Source organism: Gymnoscopelus braueri (genome assembly GCF_963280865.1).
Source record: "Gymnoscopelus braueri genome assembly, chromosome: 24".
Classification (NCBI taxonomy): Eukaryota; Metazoa; Chordata; class Actinopteri; order Myctophiformes; family Myctophidae; genus Gymnoscopelus; species Gymnoscopelus braueri.
The window spans coordinates 10,173,529-10,199,140 of NC_137626.1; the positions used below are offsets into that span (position 1 = coordinate 10,173,529).

Genomic DNA, 25,612 nt, shown 5'->3' on the forward strand with positions numbered 1-25,612 from the left:
GGTAATTTGCGCTCCTACACAGGCACGCACGCGTATCGTTTCCGTATCCGCTCTAGATCCAGAGCGGCTCAGTAACCTGCAAACTGAACTGAACTGATCCCAGATTCACAGACCAGGGGAGGTGCGTCACACTAGGACACGTTACTTCTCACTTTTTAAATTTAAATCGTGTTTGTTTTAGTGAGTTTTAACAACACGGTTATCCTCCCAAATTATTTGTGATTTAACAAATATTGTTTCATTGTTCCAAACAACAGGGTTATTGTAGTAAACTGTGGTTCATATTTAGTGTTTTGTTTTTTAGTTTACTTTCAGTTTCAACAAAGAAAAGGAAGAGGCTAGCTAGCCATGGTTCACATGCGTCATGGTGCCGAGTCCCCCTCCCTGGACCCTGGTTTATAGCAGTGTTCGACTTTTGTTACATTGCCAACTCTCACATGTACATAAACGTTCAGATTTCAAATATAAAGTGCTTACCCCCGAGCCACGGATGTTACAAAGCGACCCGGACCACGATAAGTACCCGTATCTCCCGTATTGTTCAATAAAAAGTATTTTAATCCGATCGACGGCCATTTTCTCCAAATTGTCTCCGATACTTTCAACCATGCGACACTAATGGTTGGAAGGTGTATTGCACTCTGATACATTACACACACACACACACACACACACACACACACACACACACACACACACACACACACACACACACACAAAAAAGGGCCGGCGATGGGATTAAAATGCTTTTTATTTAACAATACAGGAGATACGGGTACTTATCGTGGTCCGGATCGCCTTGTAACATCCGTGGATCGGTGGTAAGCACTTTATATTTGAAATCTGAACGTTTATGTACATGTTAGAGTTGGCAATGTAAAAAAATCGAACACCGCTATAAACCGGGGGGACTCGGCACCATGACTGTCATGGTATGACAGTCATGTTTCAGGGCTAGGAAGAGGCGAGGTCTATCAAGAATAGAGAGGGAATAGAACAAATCTCCACAGTCCGCCATTAACGTGTTGTGTGTGGTTGTGTTGTGTATTATTGTTAGTGTATTGATTAGTTATTGATCATCAGCATGAAAGCTCATCTCCTCAGAGCTTCATGGTTCGTCTGTCTGATGGCAGCAGCTGAACTCATCCTGACATCAGGTAGGAGAAGACACTTTAGTTTAAAACATTTACAGCGTGGACACACCCTGCCCATGTCAGTCTTAACCTGGTTGGAAACCCAACCAAATTATATATTGAATAAGTATACTATGTTGATTTAACTGAGACTGTACAAATTATGGAACCCCACTGGCCACTGCCACTGGCCCGTTTGTACATCTGTGGTGGGTTGGGTAGACCTGCCGTCTGGTCCTCAGTAACTAAGTAGTAGACTATGTCGAGTCGAAGTGTTCACTGGGTTTTTTTTCTCGGCCGAAAACTGTGATGCTTTGCCTGGCAGCGTTTCCAAGCGCCCGAAATGAAAACATTTCAGCTCTCAGCAGACACCATGCAGACAGAGGAAAGCGCCTTCCGAGCGCAGTGTAAATGAATGCCCAGTGCCCACTACAATGCCGAGATGCTGGAGTTTCCAAAAATGTGGCGCTCCCCTTATAAACAACTAGAAGTTCGGTCTGCGTCTGCTATAGCCTACGCGGCCCTCACGTCTAGAGTTTGACACCTATGTGCCAGCGCCGATGTGACTGATATGCCCATGTCTGTGTGTCTGTCATTCCTTGTCCCCTTTATGGCCATATATGGAGATCTTTGTATTTGTCAGTCCTTGAATTGCCTTTTATTCCCATATAATTTTGGAGATCCCTCATCCCTGATGTCATCAGTATATGCCCTGCAATTGCCCATGGGCATGCTGATATAACTATTCATAGGGATGGGCAATATGGCAAAAATATATCACTTTTTTTTAAGGAAAGATCAGCTGACATACAGGGAAGTGATTAGTAAAAAAATAAATATTGTTTTGTTATGCAAACACAGGGCTAAGTTATTACGCCTTTAATTAACTTGGGCTAAAGGATAACACAAAAAAGTCCTGGGGACTTTCCATTGTGGTCCTGTTTTTGTGCCCAGTGATCCTGGGGCCCAGACGGCTTTGGTGCCCAGAAATACCTGGTGGCCACTGTTCCGAGGTTGCTGGATTTGCGAGGTTATCAGAAGGTTTAAGTGCCCACTGGACCTGTATTCAACACCACCGGCATGTAGCGATGCAGGAAGGTGGAGGAGGAACGCACATTGACACCTCCAGCTTTTGACAGAGTTTCCGAATTTGAATGTAATTTTGCCACTACACTGAGTTAACTGATTAGTCTGATATCAAGCTATCTAATGTTCAGATTGTTCACTGAAATAAAACATGTATTACTATGCAGCTGTGTTAAAATGTAGGATTCACTGAAAATTATGTTTCCATTGACTAAGCTCTTTTCCAGGCATAGGTTTTAAAGTGACACTTTTCTATTTTGAATTGCATCATGCTACCTTTGTACCAGACACAACACTTTATACATTTGTACCCCAGTCTTCCTAGAAGGGCTTGTTTGCATCGGTAGAATTTCATGATGGAGCCATAGGAGACAGTGTTAGTCTAGTATAGTTACTTATTTTTGTTGCTAAACCATTCTTTCTACTAAATGTCATTACAGACTGCTATGACTATTCAACTTGACTGAAATATCTTTTTTTTTTCTCTACACAGACCAACAAGATGTGACATACACACCATTGGGAGGAATCCTTGAATTGCTTCCAGATACTAACTCTGTTACTGAACCCATCACTGGCATACTGTGGAAACATTTCCCCAATAAGGCAGCAGAATGGGATCAGGTCTTTGGTCCTGATGTGGATTACTATGGGACATATAGACACCGCACTGCATTGAATAAAGACACTGTAAAGTTGGTCATCAACAACATGACCATAGAAGACAGTGGAATATACTCTGTGGAGGTAAACGGTCGACTGCTAAACAAGACTTACAAGGTTCAAGTGATCAGTAAGTATGAATGTTTGTAAAGGATAAATGTTATGGTTTTGTTGTACTTCTATTATAGTAGTATGTTTCAATACTTGTCTGTCCAGTCCTCAGAAGAGAAAATGTTCATTTGAATGGTTAGAGTTAATGGAATGATTTTTTCTTATGAACATTATTTATTTATAATGCAATTTAAGAAGAGAACGTGTTTAAATCTGTCGGATGACCACCTCACAATGAATGATGGTGATTCATATATGACACAGACAGAGAGAGATCTACAAAGATGGAAGATCAGTGACACAGATTATGTTTAGTCTGGAGAATTATTTCTATATTACCTATAATAGTACAACTTTATATTTATGTATTTATTTACGAACGTGTGTGTGTATGTATGTATGTATGTATGTATTTATTTATGCGTGAATGTGAATTTTATTCTGCATAGCTGTAAATAGTCAAATACATCCTGAAGTTGAACTTGGTGCGTATGAGAAGAACAGGTAATCGTGACTCATTGCAGTTTGACTAATGATACAGTCAGATACATGTGAGCAGAGTGAATAACATTCACCACCAACTGTTTTCTGCTGCACCAATGATCTCCAGCATCTTTCACCATGCTTTATTTAGTTTTTCTCTGTACCTATTCATAGAGATCGTTTGTAGAGCCTGACTGATGCCAGAGTTTTGGGTACAATACAGATTCAGTTTTTTGAGAAACCACACATTATCAATGTTTTGAACGATAACTTTGCCAAAAAAATACACAATTTTCTTATCAATTTGAAAAACATAATTAAAGTTTTTATTTGAGAAAAGTATTAAACTTCTAATATGAAGAGAACATTTAACTTTACAATGAAGAAGCAAACAACTACTGTGAAAAGAAAATACATAAACTGAACTTTATTTTGTTTATCTTATGCCATATTCTAAAAAGTTAAGAAATACCCAATCTACAACCTCATACTGCGTTGGGATGCGTGCTTGTAAATCTTCTATTTTTGAGCACATTTGAAATGTACAACATTGGCAATACCGATGTTGTCAAATAATGGCTGATGCATCGGCCAAACTGTTATATACCTTGATGGGTCTTGGTGGGTTTAAAATATAAAATTGTAATTCATATTACTTGTGGGTATTATACCAGCATGGAAAACTCCTCTACAGTCAAATTAATGCTGGCACACAGAAACACCTCAATGAAACACACCATTGCTCGGGTGGCGCAGTGGTAAAGTCCCTGCCCACCACCGCAGAGGTTGTGGGTTGAATTCACCCTGGTGCATCTGCCTTTGTCGAGCGTCTATACGAACACAATTGATCCGCGAGCGGGAGGGACGCCAGGCGGGGAGGGTGATATTTGTCACTGCAGGTATTCCTACGGGCTGGGGTGGCACCTGTCAGCAGGGAGTGTTGGGCGGGAGGAGTAGGACGAAGGCCCTATGTCCTCCCGGTGGGGGCTCCTCACTGGTAGGTGAGTCAGTAGGATACAACAGCAGTGACAACACAGACATGTGTGTGGGGAGGAATCAATTGGCATAACAACTAAATTGGGGAAAAAGGGGTAATAAGCACCAAAAAAGAAAAAGAACGCACCATCTATTAATCTCAAGTGGGATGGTTGCTATGTGGTTGCTACCCTGTGTGATTTCTGTGAAATTAGCTTCTCATTTGCATGAAGTTGACCGCTCTGCTTTCAATCCCACAATCCTTTTACATTAGAAATGGCTGCCTTTCGTCTGGTCTAATTTAATTTTTATGCAGCAGATTCAAATTGTTTACAATGCTTCCATAGAAAAATTATGTGAAGTATAAAAAAATTCAAACTGTAATAATAACCTTGCTGCTTGCTCCCCCTATGTGTATCTGTACCATAACCATTACCTGAGGAATATCAAACAGCCAACATGTGTTTTCCTCATCAAAATGTAAGACCATTTGACCAGTAATTCTGAGCTGTGTTCATTCTTTTTCCCCAACAGAGAGAGTCCAAAAGCCATTTCTGGCTATCAGGGCACCGTGTGCATCTAACTCTACCAGCTGCACAATGGTCTGTGTTGGAGACATCAGAGAGTCAGGTCCGGTCACCTATCTCTGGAAGAAAGATGAAGGGGAATGGATGGTGTCTGACTCTGGACAGAATTCTAATCAGTTGATTATCTTCAACAATGAGGAAGGGAAGAAGGTTAAAACATTCTCTTGTGAAATGAAAAACATGTTCAGTGTGGAGCAGAGTGATCCCCTTGACAACCTGCTTTACAAAGGTATGTAGTTTACTCCACGATGTGTAGAAATCGATCCAACACTGCCATTTTGACAAATCATAAAACTCCTGTGTGTCTGTGTGAAGCACAGTGAAGAAGACACTTTGATGAAACATGTTGGTAATTCTTGTTGTCTCCTGTGCCCTCTCAACAGTTGAATTCAATTCAATTGCTCAATTCAATTCAACAATGTAACTATATTTAATTAATTGACCCAACTTTAACTAACTTTACATTGTTGGAACAGAATGTGGCATGTCATGTAACTTATGAGGCTGAATTCAGAATATCAGTTCTGGGCCTCATTCACTAAGTATCATTTATACAGCCATTTCGATGCATTCTCAATGTGCTCCTGTCTGCTAGCCCACAGCTTGATAAACCTGTTTTATGACTGTTCTCACTGATAACCCACCCCCACCCTGGAGCTCTATTCTGATAGTAATCATTGGTATAGAGCATACATGGGCAACAGGCTACAAGTTCAAAACATGTCGCACTGCGACACATTTTGAACTTGTAGATTGGCTATTTTTGCTATACTTTTGTGTGACATAAAATGGCCCGACAGTATGCAATGTGGCCCTCTGGAGTGAGCGTGGAAATATAGTGGCCTTCTCATCATCAAAGTTGCCCACCCCTGCTATAGAGTATTTGTTCAGTAACAGGGGTCTCTCCAGCTCTCAACAGAGTTGGGATACCAATTTTATCCATTCAGAGACTAAACACATACTGTATTTGGACTCTGCACATAGGTAAATTACATTAGAAAATGCGACATGACAATGTCAAGTTAACTAGCTTCTATACATATATATGTATATATATATTTATATATATATATATATTTGCCAGGAGCCACCACTGCAAGAGGCTATATACCTATTTGTCCGCTAGAGGGCAGACACGTTCTGTGTAGACTGTATCCAGTGTGTACTGTACTGTACTGTAGCTTACCACACACTGAACAAATAAGGTAGGACAGGTTTTTCAAGGACAGATTCCAGCTGCTATGACTGCAAACTCACTTGGTAACAGCTAGTATTAGCCCGCTAGCCTAATAGGAAAGAGGGAAGAGGGGCCAGGGAAAAGTTTATTTTGCTACCTTTTTTCACGACTGCTGCCCCTACAGTTGACAAAGGTCCACAAAGGTATTGCGGTATTGAGCGCCAGATGACTGATGATGGAATCGATGGACAATACCCCATTTTTGTCGCCCCCTCTGTTACTAAGAGACTTAGGTCAGACCAAAAATGACCCTTAAGCTGTTCGTACATTTTCGACTATATTAGAGTGTAAAGTGTGGTCTGACGTGTGATTCATGAAAGGGGGTGCAGAGCCTTGATTTTTGCGGATCCAGGTGCATCTCATGATGAATCTCATGATGGTTTGAGGCATATAAGTCTGCCCCTGAGCAGACATGAGTTTGAATGTACGTCTGCCACAATCCACGGACAAAAAAGCAATATGAATCAGACTCTGTTCTATGTGGCAGGGTGCGGATATGCTCATGAGTACAAAATCTGTGCGTACCCATGAAGCCTAGTGAATGAGGCCCAATGTGCTTGATGCCTCCATTGATGCTGCGTGGTTGAAGTAGTAAGACATGATTTAAAGAATAATAAATACATGCTCTGCATTTAGTTGACGTCATTTGTTTAAATAATGGAACAGACATAATTATTTTAAACACACTCAGGCAGGTACCATAACACAGTAGAGAAGTTTCAGACTTGCAGCTGATTGGTCTGCATTGATCTGGAAGGTCTAACTCTGTCAACTGATCGGAATGAGTGAGTCTGGCTAATAAGCTAGTACATTAGGCACACAAATTGACACCAGAACATGTTGACATGTTAATCTTCATCAACAACAATATGTAGACAAACCTACAAGCCGCCAGTAGCCTGGCTCGGTTGACTTCACTGAACTACATTTTTATTTTAGTTCCTGTCAATGTCATATTATTTTCTCCCTACCCAGCTAGGCTACCACATTTTACACATATTACAACACAATGTAGGCTATTATTATTATGCTTACAACCTTTTTATTTGTTAAGTTCATTGAAAGCAAATTAAACCCATTAATATAATTGCTTATTTTGTCTCCTAAGAACCTGAACCTGTGAAGCAGACACCTGTGGGAAGGATTGTTGGAGGCATTATTGTTGCTCTCATCCTTGCAGTGGGTTTGATGCTGGGTGTGAAATATCGTGGTAAGTTTCTCTACTGATTTTAAGTTACACATAACATACAACATACTTGCAAAGTTACTGCTCAACAGCTACATGCAATGCCAAATATTGGTGTGTGTGTGTGTGTGTGTGTGTGTGTGTGTGTGTGTGTGTGTGTGTGTGTGTGTGTGTGTGTGTGTGTGTGTGTGTGTGTGTGTGTGTGCGGCTGTGCGCGTGTGCGTGTGCGTGCGGATTAGCCCTTCGTGGTGCCCTGTGCACGTGTAGCAATGGACCCCCCATTGGGGTCTGGGGGAGCTTGAAGGGCCCCATGAGCCCTTGTCAAGGCCTCAAAAAACAGAGTAGAGGGGCCCACATATTTGATATTTGATTAACCTATACATTTTATTTTTGTTAATTGTCTGGGGGGGGGGGGCACTGGGAAAACCAGGGAGAGCTGTAAAAATCTTCTCTTATGGGGGTCCTTGGCTTATCTTTTCAAATGGGGGTCTGCGGGCTAATAATTGTGAATTCTGTGAATTGTGGGTCCTTGACATGAAAAAGTTTGAAAACCACTGATGTAGGACACACACACACACACACACACACACACACACACACACACACACACCCTAATGCTTGAGACACACTCATTTTATTGATTTTTAAAGGCCTGATCTAGAAAAATGCAAATGTCTATTTTAAAAAGGGTGATATTTATTTTATATTACCAGCCAGAGATAAGATGAGAATCAATCTGTAATATGCTCATACAGTAAACAACACACTCACAGCCTTTGATTAAAAATATATATATATATCAAAAATTATATGTATTTGGCCGTGGACTATTTTGTTCCAGGGACCCCCAGAAGTTGTAACATAGTTAAAAATGTTCGCTTTAAAAAATGCATGTTCAAAGATTTGCAAACATTTTCAAAACGATTTTTCAAAAATAGCAGATGTACAAGCTTATAGCGCGGCACTCGGTGCCGCGCTATAAGCTTGTAGATCTCCTATTTTTGAATAGCCAAAAATCTTAAAATGACAGATGCGTTCCCGGTCTTAATGGACTAATGAGTTTTACCACCCGCTGGCCTGCACTCCCATTAGCCAATTTCAATAGGAAAACATTGTTGCGACATTTATTTGGGTCTTAAATTACATTTGTTGAGGTCTTAAAAGGGTCTTAAAAAGTCTTACATTTTACTTTCAAAATGGTGCAGGAACCCTGCTTTATCTAAGGCTACTTAAATACTTAATAACTGAAACTGCTCATTTTACATTGTTAACCAGTAATTTAAGGCTATACTGGATTGTTAGGGCAGGCTGGGTGGTTGTTGTGGCTGTTCTGATAGTTTTTTTGTCAATGTGATCAGGGCAAGAAGGTTGTGTCCCACTGTTGTAGAGTAATATGCTGAATTGCTCATATAGATCATCAGTGACAGTAACTTTTGTATTAATATTGTTCATGTTTGTGGAGTTATTTTTTTCAGTATAACCCTTGATTCATAGTGTTAATTTAAAATGAGATATTCCTCTAAATCTGGGTAGAAATGTAAAAAAAAGACATCCGGCCGGCGCCAGCAATAGGTGCCCTTTTGAAATTCCAGCCCCTGCCTCTCCAAATCCCTCTGCATGTCTCTGATACAGAACATTCTATAACCTGGTTTGCGGATCTGTAGTATGTAGTTCCTGAAAAACTGTATTTAATTAATAATGATTAAGAAAGAACATTTGTACGTGCACATGAAACCTAATATCACTTTTATGTTATCACTGTTTCAATTTCATCTCAGGTCGTATAAAGAAGATGTTTTCTTCACGTGGGTCTGAGCCTGTGCCTTTGGATGATCCTGAAGGTGAGTGTGAGAACTTTATTTGTGCAGTTTGTGATGTGACTTGGTCTGGAGTTGAACCTCCAACTAATTTATAATAATAATAATTTAGTAGAAAAAGTCCTGGAAAAAGAAATGGACAGGTAATAAGTAGGAGTTATGAACTTGAGAAGAGATTTTAAAAAAGGGGAGTCCATGCAAACTGTGTTCACTTACAGCAGTTCAGTCAGGAACACTCACGTCAACATAGATTTAACCATTTACTGGAACAAGTGGAATACAGTTAAACTTGGTGTTAATGGCTCCGCTCTTGGGATGTTCCCTAAATTTTGTTTTAGCAGCATGCTGAGCAAAATCAGGGAATACTAAGCAAAACCCCCCAGGTATACAAGAGCGGGCCTAAGCAATACATTGACAGATTGACTTGAATCAGCAGACATACAATCCCAATAGTATTTGAGCCTATGGCAGACTCTGATCAAAAGGTGGAGGCTGGGGTAGAGGAGGCAGCTAAAGCAGCAGCAGACCAGTCTTGCCAGATTTGTGAGAGAAATAAGCAAACAGGTCTATGAAAACAAGCCCAAAAATCTTCAAACTTATATACGTCAGCTATTTGAAAATTGCCGATCTACAAGCTCATGATGTGACACGTTGTGAGCTTGTAGATCTACTATTTTCAAAACAAGGGAAAATATGGAATATCTTTTGAAACATTTTAACACAAATCTGATACGGGGGTCCCTGGCAAAAATTATAATTTCTGATGTGGGTCTATGGACAAATTCACATTAATTTGGGGGTCCTTGGCATGAAAATGTTTGAGAACCAAAGGTTTAAAAAAAAAAAAGCAACCCGCAACTACCAATATTTACAAGCAACTTTACAGAAAAACAAGCCCAAAGTCGCTTATAACAAGCAGACCTGGCAACACTGCAGCAGACGTGTGGCAAGCAGCAAGAGAAGCAGAGATCTAGTGAATGGAGAAACCCTAATTAAAGGAGCCGCTCTGTAAAGTGCGTGAGCTCTGATTGGAGTGTAAAGAAGTGTGGCTCCTTTAGTAATGACCGGCATAGCTGTGATTGGAGAGTAGGAAGCTAGGCTGATTGTAAACAATCAGCAGACTGACAGCTGATTACAGCTGAGACGTGTATGACTCCTATGCTCTGTATGAACTAACACTATGCTTCATAAATAGTTAAATGAAGATGAACGTTTCATATCATACCTGATGAAAGTCCGAGTGACTGAAACGTTGTATCTTCATTAAACTATTTCTGTTTTAAGTGAAGACAGTGTGCAGGACTCCCATAATAATATTTATAAATATCATTTTCATAATGAAAATAATAATAGTATCCATAGGGATGAGCATAACAACCATAACACATGATGTGTGTGTGTTCATAATTAACCTCCAATCATCAATTATTCAATCAGAGAGTTGCTATAAAGTGAGAATACTTGGTGTTGTTAGTAATCACAGTGTTGTAGTGCTGCAACTATCGATTATTTTCTTAGCTATTATCGATTACTTTTTCAATTAATCCATTAATTGAGAAACGTTATATATCAACAAATCATAACTTTATACTTCAACACACAACGGTCAGTGTCATGCAAAAATAGTGAAAATGGCAGATCTACAAGCTCACAACACGTCGCATCGCGATGTGTTGTGAGCTTGTTGATCTGCTATTCCCACTATTACAATTATTTTTGAAACTTTACACCTATAATGACATTAATTTATTGTTTTATTCAATTATCAACTTTTTTTATAATGAATTAAATCGATTAGTTTGATTAGCTGTTGTCACTACACTGTTGCATATTTCAACAAAGCGGTGATGCCTCACAGGCTGTGAGCTGTGTGATCTTGACAATGAAAGACTCTTTTTAACCCATTAATACCTGAGACTGATTCTACAAAATGTCTTCAGTTTTCTGAAAAAATTATGTTGCTATATCAGTGGTGCTGAAAGCTTTTTCATGTCAAGGACCACCCAAAATTATATGTATTTGGCCGCGGACCCCCATTTCAAAATATTTTGTTCCAGGGGGACCCCCAGAAGCAAACATTTGAGTTAAAAATGTTCGCTTTAAAACATATATATATTCAAAGATTTGCACAAGTTCACAATTTTTTTAAATAGCAGATCTACAAGCTCATCATGAGGTGATGCACTATGAGCTTATTTTTGAATAGCCAAAGTATAAAATAATGGATAAAGTGGTGAAAATGATTGTGACTTATATTATACTTTTGCTGGGGACTCCCCTGGAACCCCCCCCCCCCCCCCCCCATAAAACAAATATACTAAACTAAATAGCCTATGGTTATAGGCAAAAGTGTGTTTGCCAAAATGTATAAATAAATCTCATTGATTTACAATTTGCAAAAGCAGACCAACCACCAAAAAATATACCGGATCATTTGGCCACAACATCAAGGATCATGTAGTTAATTGCATCCACAACCACTTTGTGGTATCACTTTTCAATTCACATATTTATCTTCATCTGTGCTTGGGACAATGATCTGTGTGTGTGTGTGTGTGTGTGTGTGTGTGTGTGTGTGTGTGTGTGTGTGTGTGTGTGTGTGTGTGTGTGTGTGTGTGTGTGTGTGTGTGTGTGTGTGTGTGTGTGTGTGTGTGTGTGTGGTGTGTAGCAAGACTATTTGCTACAATCATAGCAGAGATGTGGGGAGCAGACATAAATGGTCCTTCCAGTTTAGTTTTCCTATGAATATTTATTATAACATTAATCAGGACCATATTTACCCAAACGATGTACAAAAGTCATTGAATAATCTTGATCTTATCAAGTGTTCCCATGCAACACATCTGTTCGTCCTCAGAATGTGACCACATCTGCTGGGAACTACTCCTAACATGTAAGATCAGCTCTTGAGCTCTCCTACATTCTGGTGGAGACAGGAGCTCCATCCTAACAAATGAATATTAACAACATGCTCCTCCTCCTGTGTCTTAAAGTAGGATCACCTTGTTGGGCACTTAGCACTTTCCTACCATGAGAGGCTTGATAAATATGGACCCAGAGGTGATAAAACAGAGTAGTAAAGTAGTGTGAAGTGACCTTTCAGTGGCTGGTATATCTGACAGTCCATTGGGTCATATGGGTCGTCTCCTCACATGGCAAAACCAACAACAAATGAAGTAGGAATGCAACAGTTAATCAAACTAATCAATTTAATCGATTATAAAACATAATCAATAATCAATCATTTAATAAAAGATAATTGATTAATAATTTATCCCTATTTTGGGCGTATTAGGCTACAGATGAAAATTTTAAAGCAATTCAAAGCATACAAACAAAAAATAGTGAAAATAGCAGATCTACAAGCTCACAATGCACCATGAAGCGTTGTGGGCTTGTAGATCTGCCATTTTCAACATTGTTGTGCGATGAAGTATAAAATAATGGTTGTTGCTGTATTAAAAAAATACATTTATATTAAAAAAATGCCCTTCTATTAGATTAATTACAAAAGGAATCTCTAGAATAATAGGCAAAGAAAATAATTGATAGTTGCAGCAGCCCTAAAATGAAGCTGGTGTTGATTTCATAACTTGACTGTAACAACGTGAAATGAAACTGATCTTTTCTCTGTATTCTGATGATGCAGCCACTGATGAAAAAATGAAAGCAAATGGTTTCTATCTATAAAATGCACAAGTGACTATAGTAAATGTTTTTCTATGTATTTCTTATTTGACTGCTGCCATCTCACTCTGATGACAACAACAAAAACAACATCACTCAAAATTAATTGTACAGAGCTTTCATAAAACATGGTTGTTTTGTGTTTTATTTGATCAAATGTGCATCACAAATGCAGATATTTGAAGACATGTTTAGGAGGACAGGTCCTGTGCTCAGACCTCCACATGGAGACTGGTCTGATAAAAGGACATTTCTTCATGAGGAACAACGTTTATTCTGTGTTTTATTTTTTTTAATTAACTTGTATTTCTGCTGGATGCAGAGCTCCAAATTTAGCATCATACTCAGAGAACTGCTTCTCATTTGTTCATGCTGACATTTGTATTGTGTCTCTGTGTGGTATGTATATGTTGTGTGTGCGTGTGCTTTTGCTTGCATGTTTGTATAGGAATTCCCCTAAGAACAAGAGTTGTTCCAACATCAAACGTGAACAGTGATCTAGAACCTGGTATGTCTGTTTCTCTTCTCTTACTGCCAATCTATTGTTTATTATTATGTTATTATTTTAACTGATGTTTAAACAGTTTTCAGTTTTGGTTTTATTTAGAATCCACAATAACATGGGTTTTATTTTAAAGTTTACCACCAAAAGTGTTATTTGATTGTGCTGTTATTATTTTATCAACAACAACAACAACACATTAAACAAGGACACTGTACTGCTGTCCTCCATGGTGTGGACTAGTAACAATTCAGCAGTCAGACAAACTCTTGAGAACTCCTGACAACTCATACAGGATAAACAAGTGTAATTTCATGATGATGAATTGTGATGAATTTCTTGATGATGACAATTGGAACTGGAACACTATACAATTATAGCTGATAAATTATATTTGTAGGGTTCTCTCTCTTGATTGGCTAAATGTATAATATATTCACTGTGATTAAACAACTTGAACCTAGTGTCCCTATTTTGGGGCGTAAATTCAGTGGAAAATAGCAAATCTTAAAGCTCATAACACGTTGCAGTGTGGCATGTTGTGAGTTTGTATTAGCTACTTTCTGTGAAGATATTTAGTTTAGAGCGAAAACGAGTGGGCCTACTATGGAGCCCTGAGGGACTCCTATCAACTAAGGGCGGCTTCACACTGGGTCCGTTTGCATTCGAACCGTTCCCGAGAACGAATGGCCTCTACCAGCTGGCCTGCATTCACATTGGCCAAGATCCTTGCGCACCAGAGAACACTTGCATATATACCCCCGATCCTATAGGTGGCGGCATGCACATAGTGGTTCCCCTGTGGACACAGACATCATCAACTATGCGACAATGTTTGTGCTGGTCGCGCATAAATATAGGGTTGCGGCTGGGGAGTGAGTCAACGCACTGAGCGCTCAGCGCAGTGAGCGCACAGAAGTCAAGGCACAGACTGCTGTGTTGTTGACGGACAATGGATGTACGCTTATGAGAAACAACACAAATAAAACCTGGTGAAACACTTGTGTGCATTAGCGCAAGATGAGGATACAGGAAACATTCATTCTAAATGTCCAGTTTGCTAACCTTCACAACTACTACTACTTTTGTATTTGAAACTTTAAATTTCTCTAAATATTATAAACTTTCACGACAGCTTAAGTACAAAAATATATCATTTATGAATAGGCAACTATAGTAGCCTATACAGTGAAGTCAGACTGAATGACTGAAACCTTGTATTATGAATTGTACTTCCATGTACTGTTTCTCATGTCTCATGTCTAAATAAAGTACATCAATCCAACGTCTTTTCTTTTTTTACTCTCTTGGTGTGGGGATTATCTGGCACATGTATGTATCTGTTATGAAAGAGAAATTGCATCATGAGTGAAACGGCTATAGTCCTTGGGAAACCATAAACCTACGTAGGCCGTACGTATCTAAATGAGTTACCATATTTACTTACAAATTTCAAATTACAAAGCCTTATAAGCTATATATTTCTGGGATGCATAGTACCTGAAACTCCACAAGATATCCACAAGATATACTTATATATATATATATATATATATATATATATATATATATATATATATATATATATATATATAGGGTTTTAGCGCATCATCCCGCGGGTTCATTTGGTCATTTAATGATAAAATTAACCCGCGGAATGATGCGGTACTAAATCTTTAATCATCCCGCGGGTTCATTTTATAATATAATGATGAAATTAACCCACGGGATGCGGCGGTAGTAAATGTTAAATGAACCTGTGGGATGACGCGGACAGAATGGGATTTAATTTTTTCTTGCGGGAGGGAGCGGCGGTCAGTAATTAACTGCGGGATCCGGCCATGGTTGAACCCCTGTGGATTGATCTGCGACGTGTTTTTGTTGACTGTTTTTGTCGAGTTTATATACCGTCACCTATTACAAATAGCGGGCCACTTCCGTCTAACGGTACGCTTGCTTTCACATTGCAGCGTACCGTACCCAAATACGCATGATCCGGATCCGAGACTGTCTCCGGAGGTGGTTTCGGGAACGGAACGGTGATCCGTTTCGGGGAACGATACGCAACATTCACACTAGCGCGACACCTGCCAAGCGGTCTGGAGTGCGCACCCGAGACCATAGTGTGAAGCCGCCCTAAGTACTATATATAGGGTTTAAGTGGTTAATTGTGATATTATAATACTAAAGATGAATAAGAAAATGTATATATATTTTATAAATAACAATAGGAAGCCCGAATCTTCAACTGTTGTTTAACTACTACTGTTGTTGTTGTTTTTTGGTTTTATAGCGAATATACCCGATCTACAAGCTCACAACGCCTAGCCCCATGTTGTGAGCTTGCAGATATTTAAAGTATGATAAATTATATAAGGCTCAAGTGGTTCATCATTGTCAATGTATTATATAATCTGACACCAAGACCTCTCATTTGAGAAACACATTTACCATAACATGCACTTATTGATGTCCTCTGTTATTTTGTCATTTAGAAACTCCTGCTGCTGAGTGGCAACAACAACTTAAGTCGCTTCTGAGGGAGAAGTTTCAGTGTATGTTGGAGTTGATCACAAAAGAAGGACAAAAAACACCTCTGAATGAGATCTACACAGAGCTCTACATCACAGAGGGATGGAGTGGACAGGTCAATCAGGAACATGAGGTCAGACAGATTGAAACAGCATCCAGGAAACCAGCCAGACCAATCAAATTAGAAGACATTTTTAAACCTGGACAAGATGAACCAATCAAAACAGTGATGACAATGGGAGTGGCTAACATTGGTAAAACAGTCTTAACTCAGAAATACACTCTGGACTGGGCAGAAAACAACGGCAACCAGGATATCCACTTCATCTTTCCATTCACTTTCGGAGAGCTGAATTTGATACAAAAGGAGGAGAAGGAATACAGCTTAGTGGAACTTATTCATCACTTTTTTGGTGAAACCAAGGAAGCGGGAATCTGCAGCTTCAATACTTCCAACGTTATGTTCATCTTTGATGGTCTGGATGAGTGGAGGTTTCCTTTATGCTTTGAGAACAATAACACATGGACTGACGAAACAAAGGCAACCTCAGTGGACGTGCTACTGGCAAACATCATCAGTGGACACCTGCTACCCTCTGCTCGCATCTGGATAACCACACGACCTGCAGCAGCCACTCTGATCCCTAAAGAGTATGTTGACAGAGTGACAGAGGTGAGAGGGTTCAATGACCCCCAGAAGGAGGAGTACTTCATGAAGAGATTCAGTGATGATGAGGGCCTGGCCAGAAGAATCTACTCACACATCCAGACATCACGAAGCCTCCACATCATGTGTCACATCCCAGTCTTCTGTTTGATCATTGCTGCAGTTCTAGAGGACATGTTGAAAACAGGGGGGAAAGAAACGCTGCCAACAACCCTGGCTGAGATGTACATCCATTTTATGTTGGTTCAGTTCAAACAGACAACGGACAAGTATCCTAACTGTAGTCCAGATCAGATCATTCTGTCTCTGGGAAAACTAGCTTATAAACAACTGGAGAAAGGCAACCTGATATTTTATGAAGCAGACCTGAAAGAGTGTGGCATTAATATCAATGCAGCAGTGTACTCAGGAGTGTTCACACAGATGTTTAAAGAGATAAAGGGTGGGTGGGCCAAGGAAGAGGTGTTCTGCTTTGTCCATCTGAGCATTCAGGAGTTTCTGGCTGCTCTTCATGTCTTTGTCTCATTCATCAATACCGGTGTCAACCTACTGTCAACCTCCATGTGGTCCAAGCTATTTAGATCTAAGACAACACACCTCTACCAGAGTGCTGTAGACAAGGCCTTACAGAGTCCAAATGGACACTGGGACTTGTTCCTCCGTTTCCTGATGGGCCTCTCAGTGGAAACCAATCAGACTCTCTTACAAATACTGTTGGGACAGACAGGAAGTATGCCTCAGACCAATCAGGAAACAGTCGAGTACGTCAAGGAGAAGATCAGAGAGAACCCCTCTCCAGAGAGAAGCATCAATCTGTTCCACTGTCTGAATGAGCTGAATGATCATTCTCTAGAGGAAGAGGTCCAACAGTACCTGAGCTCAGGAAGCCTCTCCACAGAAGAACTCTCTCCTGCTCAGTGGTCAGCTCTGGTCTTCATATTGCTGTCAACAGGAAAGGAGCTGGATGTGTTCGACCTGAAGAAATACTATCCTTCAGAGAAGGCTCTTCTGGGGCTGCTGCCAGTGGTCAAAGCCTCCAATAGAGCTCTGTAGGTGAACTGATAACTGGATACATTTAAAGGATCTACACCATGAATTTAAAAAAAATATTTGATATTTAATATCATATGGTGTATGTCCCTCAAACCTTTTTCAAAAGGTTTGAGCCTAAATCATCACTCAAATATACTCATCCCAAGTCAATTGTCTCTGGCTTATACAGCACTTTCAGCTGCAATACCAAAACGTCCTTTTGGGCAGGGGGGGCTACTGAGCAATTCTGTCTGGCCATCATCAATGCAATGGCAAGGCAAGTGATGTCACTTGCATTGCCATTCTGAAATGGCCTGTTCAGACACGCCCATTCTGAAAATCTCTGAAATGAGAATGAATGACTGAATGTTAAAAAAAAATATTTTTTGGGGTACAAGAGACACTGGGGAGCCCAAAAAATACCCCCCCCCCCAAAAAAAAATGAAATTCATGGTGTGGCCTTTAATGTCATTTTTTTTAATGTTATGTGAAAGTAAATACAATAATTTAACTACTTAAGTCCTATAGCAAATCACAAATGGTAGAAATAGCAGATCTACTGCCTGTCGCTTCGTGACTTGTTGTAGGCTTGTAGATCGTCTATTTTTGCATTTTCTGAAAATAGTTTTCGCCAATAATGACCAAATAGCGATGGAGGGGTTAAAGTGGTAAATTTGTGGAAACATTTGGGGCAGAGGTTCGGAATTGGCATCCAGGGAGTGTGTGTGCAAAGTTTCGCTACGATCAAGCCAACGGTGCCGGAGATTAGCTGTTCACAGACAGAAGGACGGACGGACAGGGTGCAAAACATACTCTCTCGCCATGCCTTCGGCCTGGCGGAGACAATTAGGCCTATACAAAGCAGACCAGTCACACAGCAGTCAATATGACCCGTGATAGGACCCCAGATGTACTCAAATGTTGTTAAACTGTCTTGTTTGTTAAAGTAGTTAATTGATTTGAACACTAATGTTTCTTCATGCTGAGTGGCTGTAATCTCTCCGAGGGCTGATGAAACATTTTTTTTTAATCATTGGCACTCTTAAACTAGTTCACTTATCCAAGAAAATTAGGAACCTTGCTCTTACATAGACTATTATACATTTTCTGTGTGCGTGCATATAAGGCAGGTGAGACTGCCGTTTGGGAAGGCTAATATATTTGACCAACTATTATACAGTGGCAGGATGAAGTGACTGACCATGAAATAAAATGTATTGATTTAACCATGCCCCAAAAAAACGCTAAATAACATTACAAGGCTTCCGATTCAATATCAAACACATCCATTAATCAGAATGATTAGGGGGATGCATGTAAGCTCTGTCTGCCTGTTTTTCTTCCCTCGTTTATCTTCGGTCTGTGTGGATTGCTATGGGGGATGGAAATATTTATATTTACAATCACAAACAGCAGCTAAAGCTTTTGTTCTTCTTATGTCTGTCTGTCTGTCTGTCTGTCTGTCTGTCTGTCTGTCCGTTCAGTGTTTTAAACGTGGTGCACAGCTGCACGCACACCTGGTACACACAACACTGCACTGACTAGGGACTGACTGCTTTCCTTTTATAGTAACTATAATACAACAGTCAACAGTCGGAGGTAAGATAACAAAAAATATTTAAATCAACACAATTGAGACAAACAACTTGCAAGGCAAAGGTGATAAAATCTAAGGATGAAGTCAGTGTGGAATTCCCAAATGAAGTCAGTGTGGGTCGCAGGTCTCAGCTAGCGTTACCTCCCACACCCGGGTCATAGCTCCTCAGTACCCTTACAGATAGCAGGTGGTTCAGTGTTAGTAGAAAGAAAGTCACGGCCTAACTACTTTAGGCGCGAAAATGCGCGTCTGTGCGTGGAATATATTGTGCGTGTATGTGTTTGTAAAGCTCCAATTGATGTCAATCATACCAGCTACATTAGACAAGCGGATAAGGCGAGCACCACGTGCTCATGTTCTGTATTATACATTATTGTGGTGGCTAGCTGCAGTGCCAATGACACACCATAATCCAGACATATCTATAATATATAATGTGCACAATAGCCAGCAGTAGCCAGGCTGTTTGATCCCAACTTTAATCATCTTGTCATGGCAGTCTACTGAATTTACCCTCTAAGTTCCATGAAATCTTGGCCATCTGTTCATGATTTATTTTACTAACAGATAGACAGACATACAAACAAATTAACAGAATCGGAGATAACCATAACCCCCATTCAACTGATTTTATTATTATCCTCAGAAGTAATGATAAAATAATACAAATACTTACTGAAATGTTTTTCCACTAATACTAATAACTGGATATGTTTCATGTATAATGTGATGTTTCATAAAATACTAACAATCATCATCACTACTGTTTCTTCAGGCTGAATGGCTGTAACCTGTCAGAGAGATGCTGTGAGGAGTTATCATCAGTTCTCAGCTCCTCTGGTTTGAAAGAAATGGATCTAACTAATAATGATCTGGGCGATTCAGGCGTGACGGCGCTCTGCGTTGGACTGGGGAGTCCACACTGTACACTGGAGACCCTCAGGTCAGTATTCATGAACCTGTTCAACAGATGACAATTCTGGAGTAATTATACATGGAGCTTATCCTAATTACTTTTCTTTTTTGGTCTGTGTGTGTGTTGGGGGGCACAGACAATAGTATGTAGTATAATAATATCTATCAAGCTGTCAAATGCAAAGACAACTTGTTAAGTTTCACAAGTTTGGACCATTGATTTTATTGAACTAGAAAAAAAGTTTGGCCCCTTCCTATGTGCAAGCCTCCCCTGTACTCCCAACTGTCCCCATCAGCTTTGACTGTAATTTGTATTGATCATGTATTTGTATTTGTATACATGTAGGCAGCAATGTAGTTTTAATTCTGAAAAGGAAAAAGTAATTAGAGAATGTGTTGTGAATCCAAGGAAAACAAATGATGTGTGCATGCACATGTAACATTGGTTTGAATGAATGAGTTATAGGCTAGATAGAGGAGAATAAACAAAGTTGTGAGTTATTCCATCTTCATTTCCCACAATAAAAACGTTCAATGGTTGGGAAGAAGTTGGGAATAAATGAATCCAATTTTGGAAAATGATTGTGCTCAGTAACCTTGTCTACATGATATTAAATGACAAATGGTACACGCATTTGGGACAACAGAGAACTTGTCTGGATCACTTGCAGAGTGATTTTATGAATGACATAAACACTGACAGACAATCAAAACCATTAGAAGAACATGTGGGATGTAATCAGTGTCACCCTCTGAATGACATCAGTGAGTTGTATTTGATAGCTGTCATTACATCAGGTATAGCCTACAACTAATTAACATAATTCAATATGTAACCAAATATGGTGCAACAGACCGCCTACTGGCCAAAATGTGGGGCAAAAAAAAAAAAAAAAATGTATATGTAACAACGTGTTTACAAAATACATTAACGGTGCGTAAAGCAGCAATCCCAATGACCACTGAGCAATATTTGTGCAAAGTGTGGACCAGTTGGAGCAGTGGTGTGCTGTGAGACCCTCCATAACACTGACTTGGCACTGCATGGGTGTCTCTGTGGGTTCTAATAGAAATATATTGTCTCCAATTATAGTTCCATATTAAAATATCCCTTTTTTGTAGATAGAAAATCAGGGAGATTGGTCAGAGTTAAATGAATGTAAACTGTGTGTGTGTGTGTGTGTGTGTGTGTGTGTGTGTGTGTGTGTGTGTGTGTGTGTCTCTCGCACTATAGGTTGTCAGGCTGTCTGGTCACAGAGGAAGGTTGTTCTTATCTGGTCTCCGCTCTGAGATGCAACTCCCGTCTGAAAGTGTTGGACTTAAACTACAATCACCTAGGAGACACTGATCAACTCTCTGCTCTACCACTGGAGGCTCTCTGGTATGGAGAGACCTGCTGCCACTCAAATGTGTTCTAGTATGTTTAGAGTATAGAAATCATACTATGATGATGTATAGCAATGTTTAATGTTTGATGGTGAACATTGTTATCAATCATTGTTTCTATTATCTAGTTACAGTAGTAGAATATACAGGCCTGACTTTGTCTCTCCTTCACCCCCAGTATCGAACATGGTGGAGAGAAGAGGCTGAAACCAGGCTTGAGGAAGTGTAAGTGTGTATTCTGTTTTATTTGTGAAATCTGATGCATTTAGATGAACAGCTCATATACACAGCAGCATGTGACATTAATTCATTCACATCCTACTGTGAATTAAGACGATAATAACCCCAACTATAATACATTGCTATTAACCAAAATAATACAGAATCTTACTTCCTGGGTTTTATTACAAATGACCAGCTTAGTATTGGGGTGAACCCTGCCTACCTGTGGTGTCCACATACTGTAGGATTCTAAAATTATACACTAAGGTTGATATATTCATCAAGCTACAGAGTACCTACTTCTCAAAGCTTTCATCACTTCCTCTCTGAATGCAAACCCTCTGGCCTATAAGAGCACACAAAACAGAAGTACTTTAATTAACGTTAGCTTCTCTCTAATGAAACAAGTGTTGATATAGGTTTAAATCAGGGGTGTCAAACTCATCTCAGGGCACAGGCCAGACTGAGTGAAATAAATATGCTATTTGTTATTTTTGAAAGGTTTTGCCTATAATGACATGCCCAACATAGTGACTCCTCCAGGTTGAAAGTGGTTAAAGGGATAGGTTTAGGTCATATTTGAGTTTGCATAATGCTATTCAATATTTTGTTTATTTCTATTGAACATGCAGTTACACATTAATATTTTGTACATTTTGATTACATAAATTCTGCTCTCAGTATTTAAACATTAAATCTGATCATAAAAAGTAACTCAGTACTTGAGTATCCTTTCTACTAGATACTTACTGAAATAACTATTTGGATGGCTACTTTTACTTCTACTTGATTCGTTTTTATTAAAGTAACAATACTTTAGCACAGTTTTTGGCTACTCTTCCCCCATCTGCTTATTAGGAAATGTAGTCAGTGGTGGAAAGTGCATTGACTCAAGTACTGTACTTGAGTACAATTTTTAGGTTCTACTTCACTACAGTATATCTCTTGCAATTATTTTTACTTTTTACTTCCCTACTAGTATTTGACAGCTTTAGCAACTACTGTCGTTACTTTATTGATTTAGGGACCGTTTGTTTTTTTATTTAAGGGGGTTTCCTTTTAGTTTATTTCCTTGTGGTCGGACGGTTAAGCATCGCACACAATATATCATAACTCTATGGGCACGCTGCCCAGGATGCATGATACCCGGTCTTGCACGTAATTCTGAAGAGATGTCTGCCATTCAAACTCTCTCTCTGTCATCTTCAAAGTCTGATTATTAATTCCTTATGCCAGTTATAATCAGCCAATAGTCAAATTGCACAACTTGAAATGTAGCCTACATTTACTTAGAGAGAGAGGCAGACAGACAGACAGACAGACAGACAGACTCTGATGAGACAGTATTGGCGCTACAGTAAATAATAAAGTCAACAGTCTTTCGGGAGGGAGGCTAAATGTTTTCTACTGCCGTGTGGATTACCATGTGTCCAGTAGGCTATCAACTACCATTTCAGATCAAACCTTTGTTCATAAACCAAAGTGATTGAAACTTACTTGGAGTTACAAAGCGATCGATCATTTCCCCCTGAAGCCTCTTGTTTTTATATTAGCCTAATAATTAGATTATGTGGCGGCCAGCAACATTGTAGGCTTTATGAAGCATACTGTATATGTTGAATGAATCCAACAGGATAAAGCAGGCTAAATGAAGTGCTGCGGCAGCTGTCAGTCTGTCTAATCAGCACACCTCTCGTCCTCACATCAGAGGCATTGCTCATTCCAAATTAATATGTTAAATACAATCAATAACTGCTGAGTGGGACAGTCACTTTGAAAAACAGAATGAGCCCAACTGCTGTGAAAAGGTAGAATAGTTGTTCATGAATTATAGCCAATAATATTCAATGAAGAGAAAAAGGCAGCTGCTGCTGTTCATTAAAATGTTGGGCTCTCGCAGTTTGTCACATATTATATTTCCCGGGCCGAACTGCATACAACAGATATACACAGGGACCCCTCCAGTGCTCATTTACCCGTGTTAATTTAACTCTGGGAGTGTAACCAAATGGACCTGTGACGCGTCCCTAGCGCTTTTACATGTACAGTGCCAGTTCTCGCCCCCCGCCCGCCGGCCACTCACAGCCCTGACACACACATTTAACACACACACATTTAACACACATTTAACTCAAAAGTGTTGCTGTCTCAGTTTGTTGAAGAGAGACATAATAATGATAATGCTGAATTATAGAGCTTCAGCTGATAAAGTAACTACATGTAAGAGATTGCACATATCCTAGTCATACAGTAGCCTACAGTAGCCTACATGTGAACAACAAGCCGCTGGCTTTATTGTGTTGTACAGTATGATATAAGCATAATACAATTATATACATTGGAATATATTGTGACACTTCATCTGTCTCAAAAGCTAAGCATACTTAATGTGTCTCTGTGCATGCCTGAATGCAGAGACTGCTATAAAGTACTGTGATGACAAAGATGATTATGTTTAAAATATGTATTGTATTTATATGTGGACTGAATATAATATATATAAATCAGAAATACCTAAACTCTGTTATAAACATTGGCAAAGCAGCAGCGCCGTGTTGCGGGACTGTCTGGGCCACGAGTTGGCGGGGGGGAGACAACTGGCACTGTACGAGCAAAAGCAGGGACACGCTGTGACGGCCGGCCCTTGAGGGTCCATTTTGTGCCCTCTCGGGGTAACAAAAACATAAAAAAAGGCTCTTATAAGAGCCACCCGCTATTAACTGTTCAACATAATTCCTGCTATATCATGAGAAGCAAAATCAGTTCATATTCCTCTGCAATGTGCGTTGCCTTTCCTCGTGTTGCTGCTGGTTCCCGAAACTTTTCTCTCTCTCTCCCGATATCTTGTTGTAATTTTGGTACCGTACGACCCACTGTGGTTACGACCTATCAAATCACTCTGGATTAAACCATTGTCTTTAACCAGGGGTGAAAGAACATGAAAGCAGCCTCTGGTTCCCATCAATGTGCGCTTTAAATCACAATGAAAGACAAATGTGGAGTTTATTTGGTTTTTGTCCCGTGGTTCACTGCGTCCAATGAATGAACGGTTTGGTGGGACGTAAACAGAAGTGGGAGATACCAAGTCGAGTCACCATACAGGGTAAACAAAAAAACTAAAAATACAAAATTCAACTAAAAAACTTAACCACCCCCATTGCTCACATCACATATGTGCATACATATGTGATGTGTATTTTGCCTCCCTGCTCTTCTGAGACATTTAGATCGTGTCAAAGGTCATGTCTCACCTTGACACAGGATCTGACACGAATTTTGACCCGATGGTCAAGATTCAATTTATCCCCTGAGCAAGCAGGCAGGCTCTATTAGCTTAATGGTACTTGCGCAGGATACCGGCTCCAAATCCGGGGTAGAAGAGAAAAGTTACAGCTTTAAGTACAGATACTCAAAACATTTACTTAAGTACAGTACTCAAGTAAATGCACTTCTCATTACTGTCCACCACTGTACTGTTGTATTGACAAGTGACCTGATGTAGTGTTTCTCAACATGCGGCCCGGGCCCCCTTGGGGGACTTGAGGTCTTGTCTGTTTGGAGGTATTTCAACATTTTAAACATGAAGCACAAAATAATAAGTTAGTTTCATCCACTGTCTGTCTGTATGTTGTCAATGTGATGTCAGTACAACTTGTCATAAACACTGTATTATCCTGTAACTTTAACACATATAACTCACACATCATCACTGTCTGGTGGAAACCTATATGTCCTAAACTGTTACTTTTCAGGAAATTGTAAAAATAAGAACCTTTTTTCCAAACGTTTTGTTC

General features: G+C 39.7%; 1 protein-coding gene across 1 annotated transcript in view; it reads left to right on the forward strand.

The window, feature by feature from the left end:
* The first annotated feature begins 1,005 nt into the window (after positions 1-1,005).
* Positions 1,006-25,612, forward strand: part of LOC308080765 (NACHT, LRR and PYD domains-containing protein 3-like) — a 28,098-nt gene continuing 3,491 nt past the window's right edge. The window contains exons 1-10 of the mRNA XM_080422736.1: positions 1,006-1,157; positions 2,713-3,012; positions 4,986-5,267; positions 7,384-7,485; positions 9,240-9,302; positions 13,414-13,473; positions 15,963-17,715; positions 20,071-20,238; positions 21,445-21,591; positions 21,775-21,821. Coding sequence (XP_080278862.1) covers positions 1,085-1,157; positions 2,713-3,012; positions 4,986-5,267; positions 7,384-7,485; positions 9,240-9,302; positions 13,414-13,473; positions 15,963-17,715; positions 20,071-20,238; positions 21,445-21,591; positions 21,775-21,821 — 2,995 coding nt within the window. The 5' untranslated portion in view covers positions 1,006-1,084. The remainder of the gene's footprint in view (positions 1,158-2,712; positions 3,013-4,985; positions 5,268-7,383; positions 7,486-9,239; positions 9,303-13,413; positions 13,474-15,962; positions 17,716-20,070; positions 20,239-21,444; positions 21,592-21,774; positions 21,822-25,612) is intronic.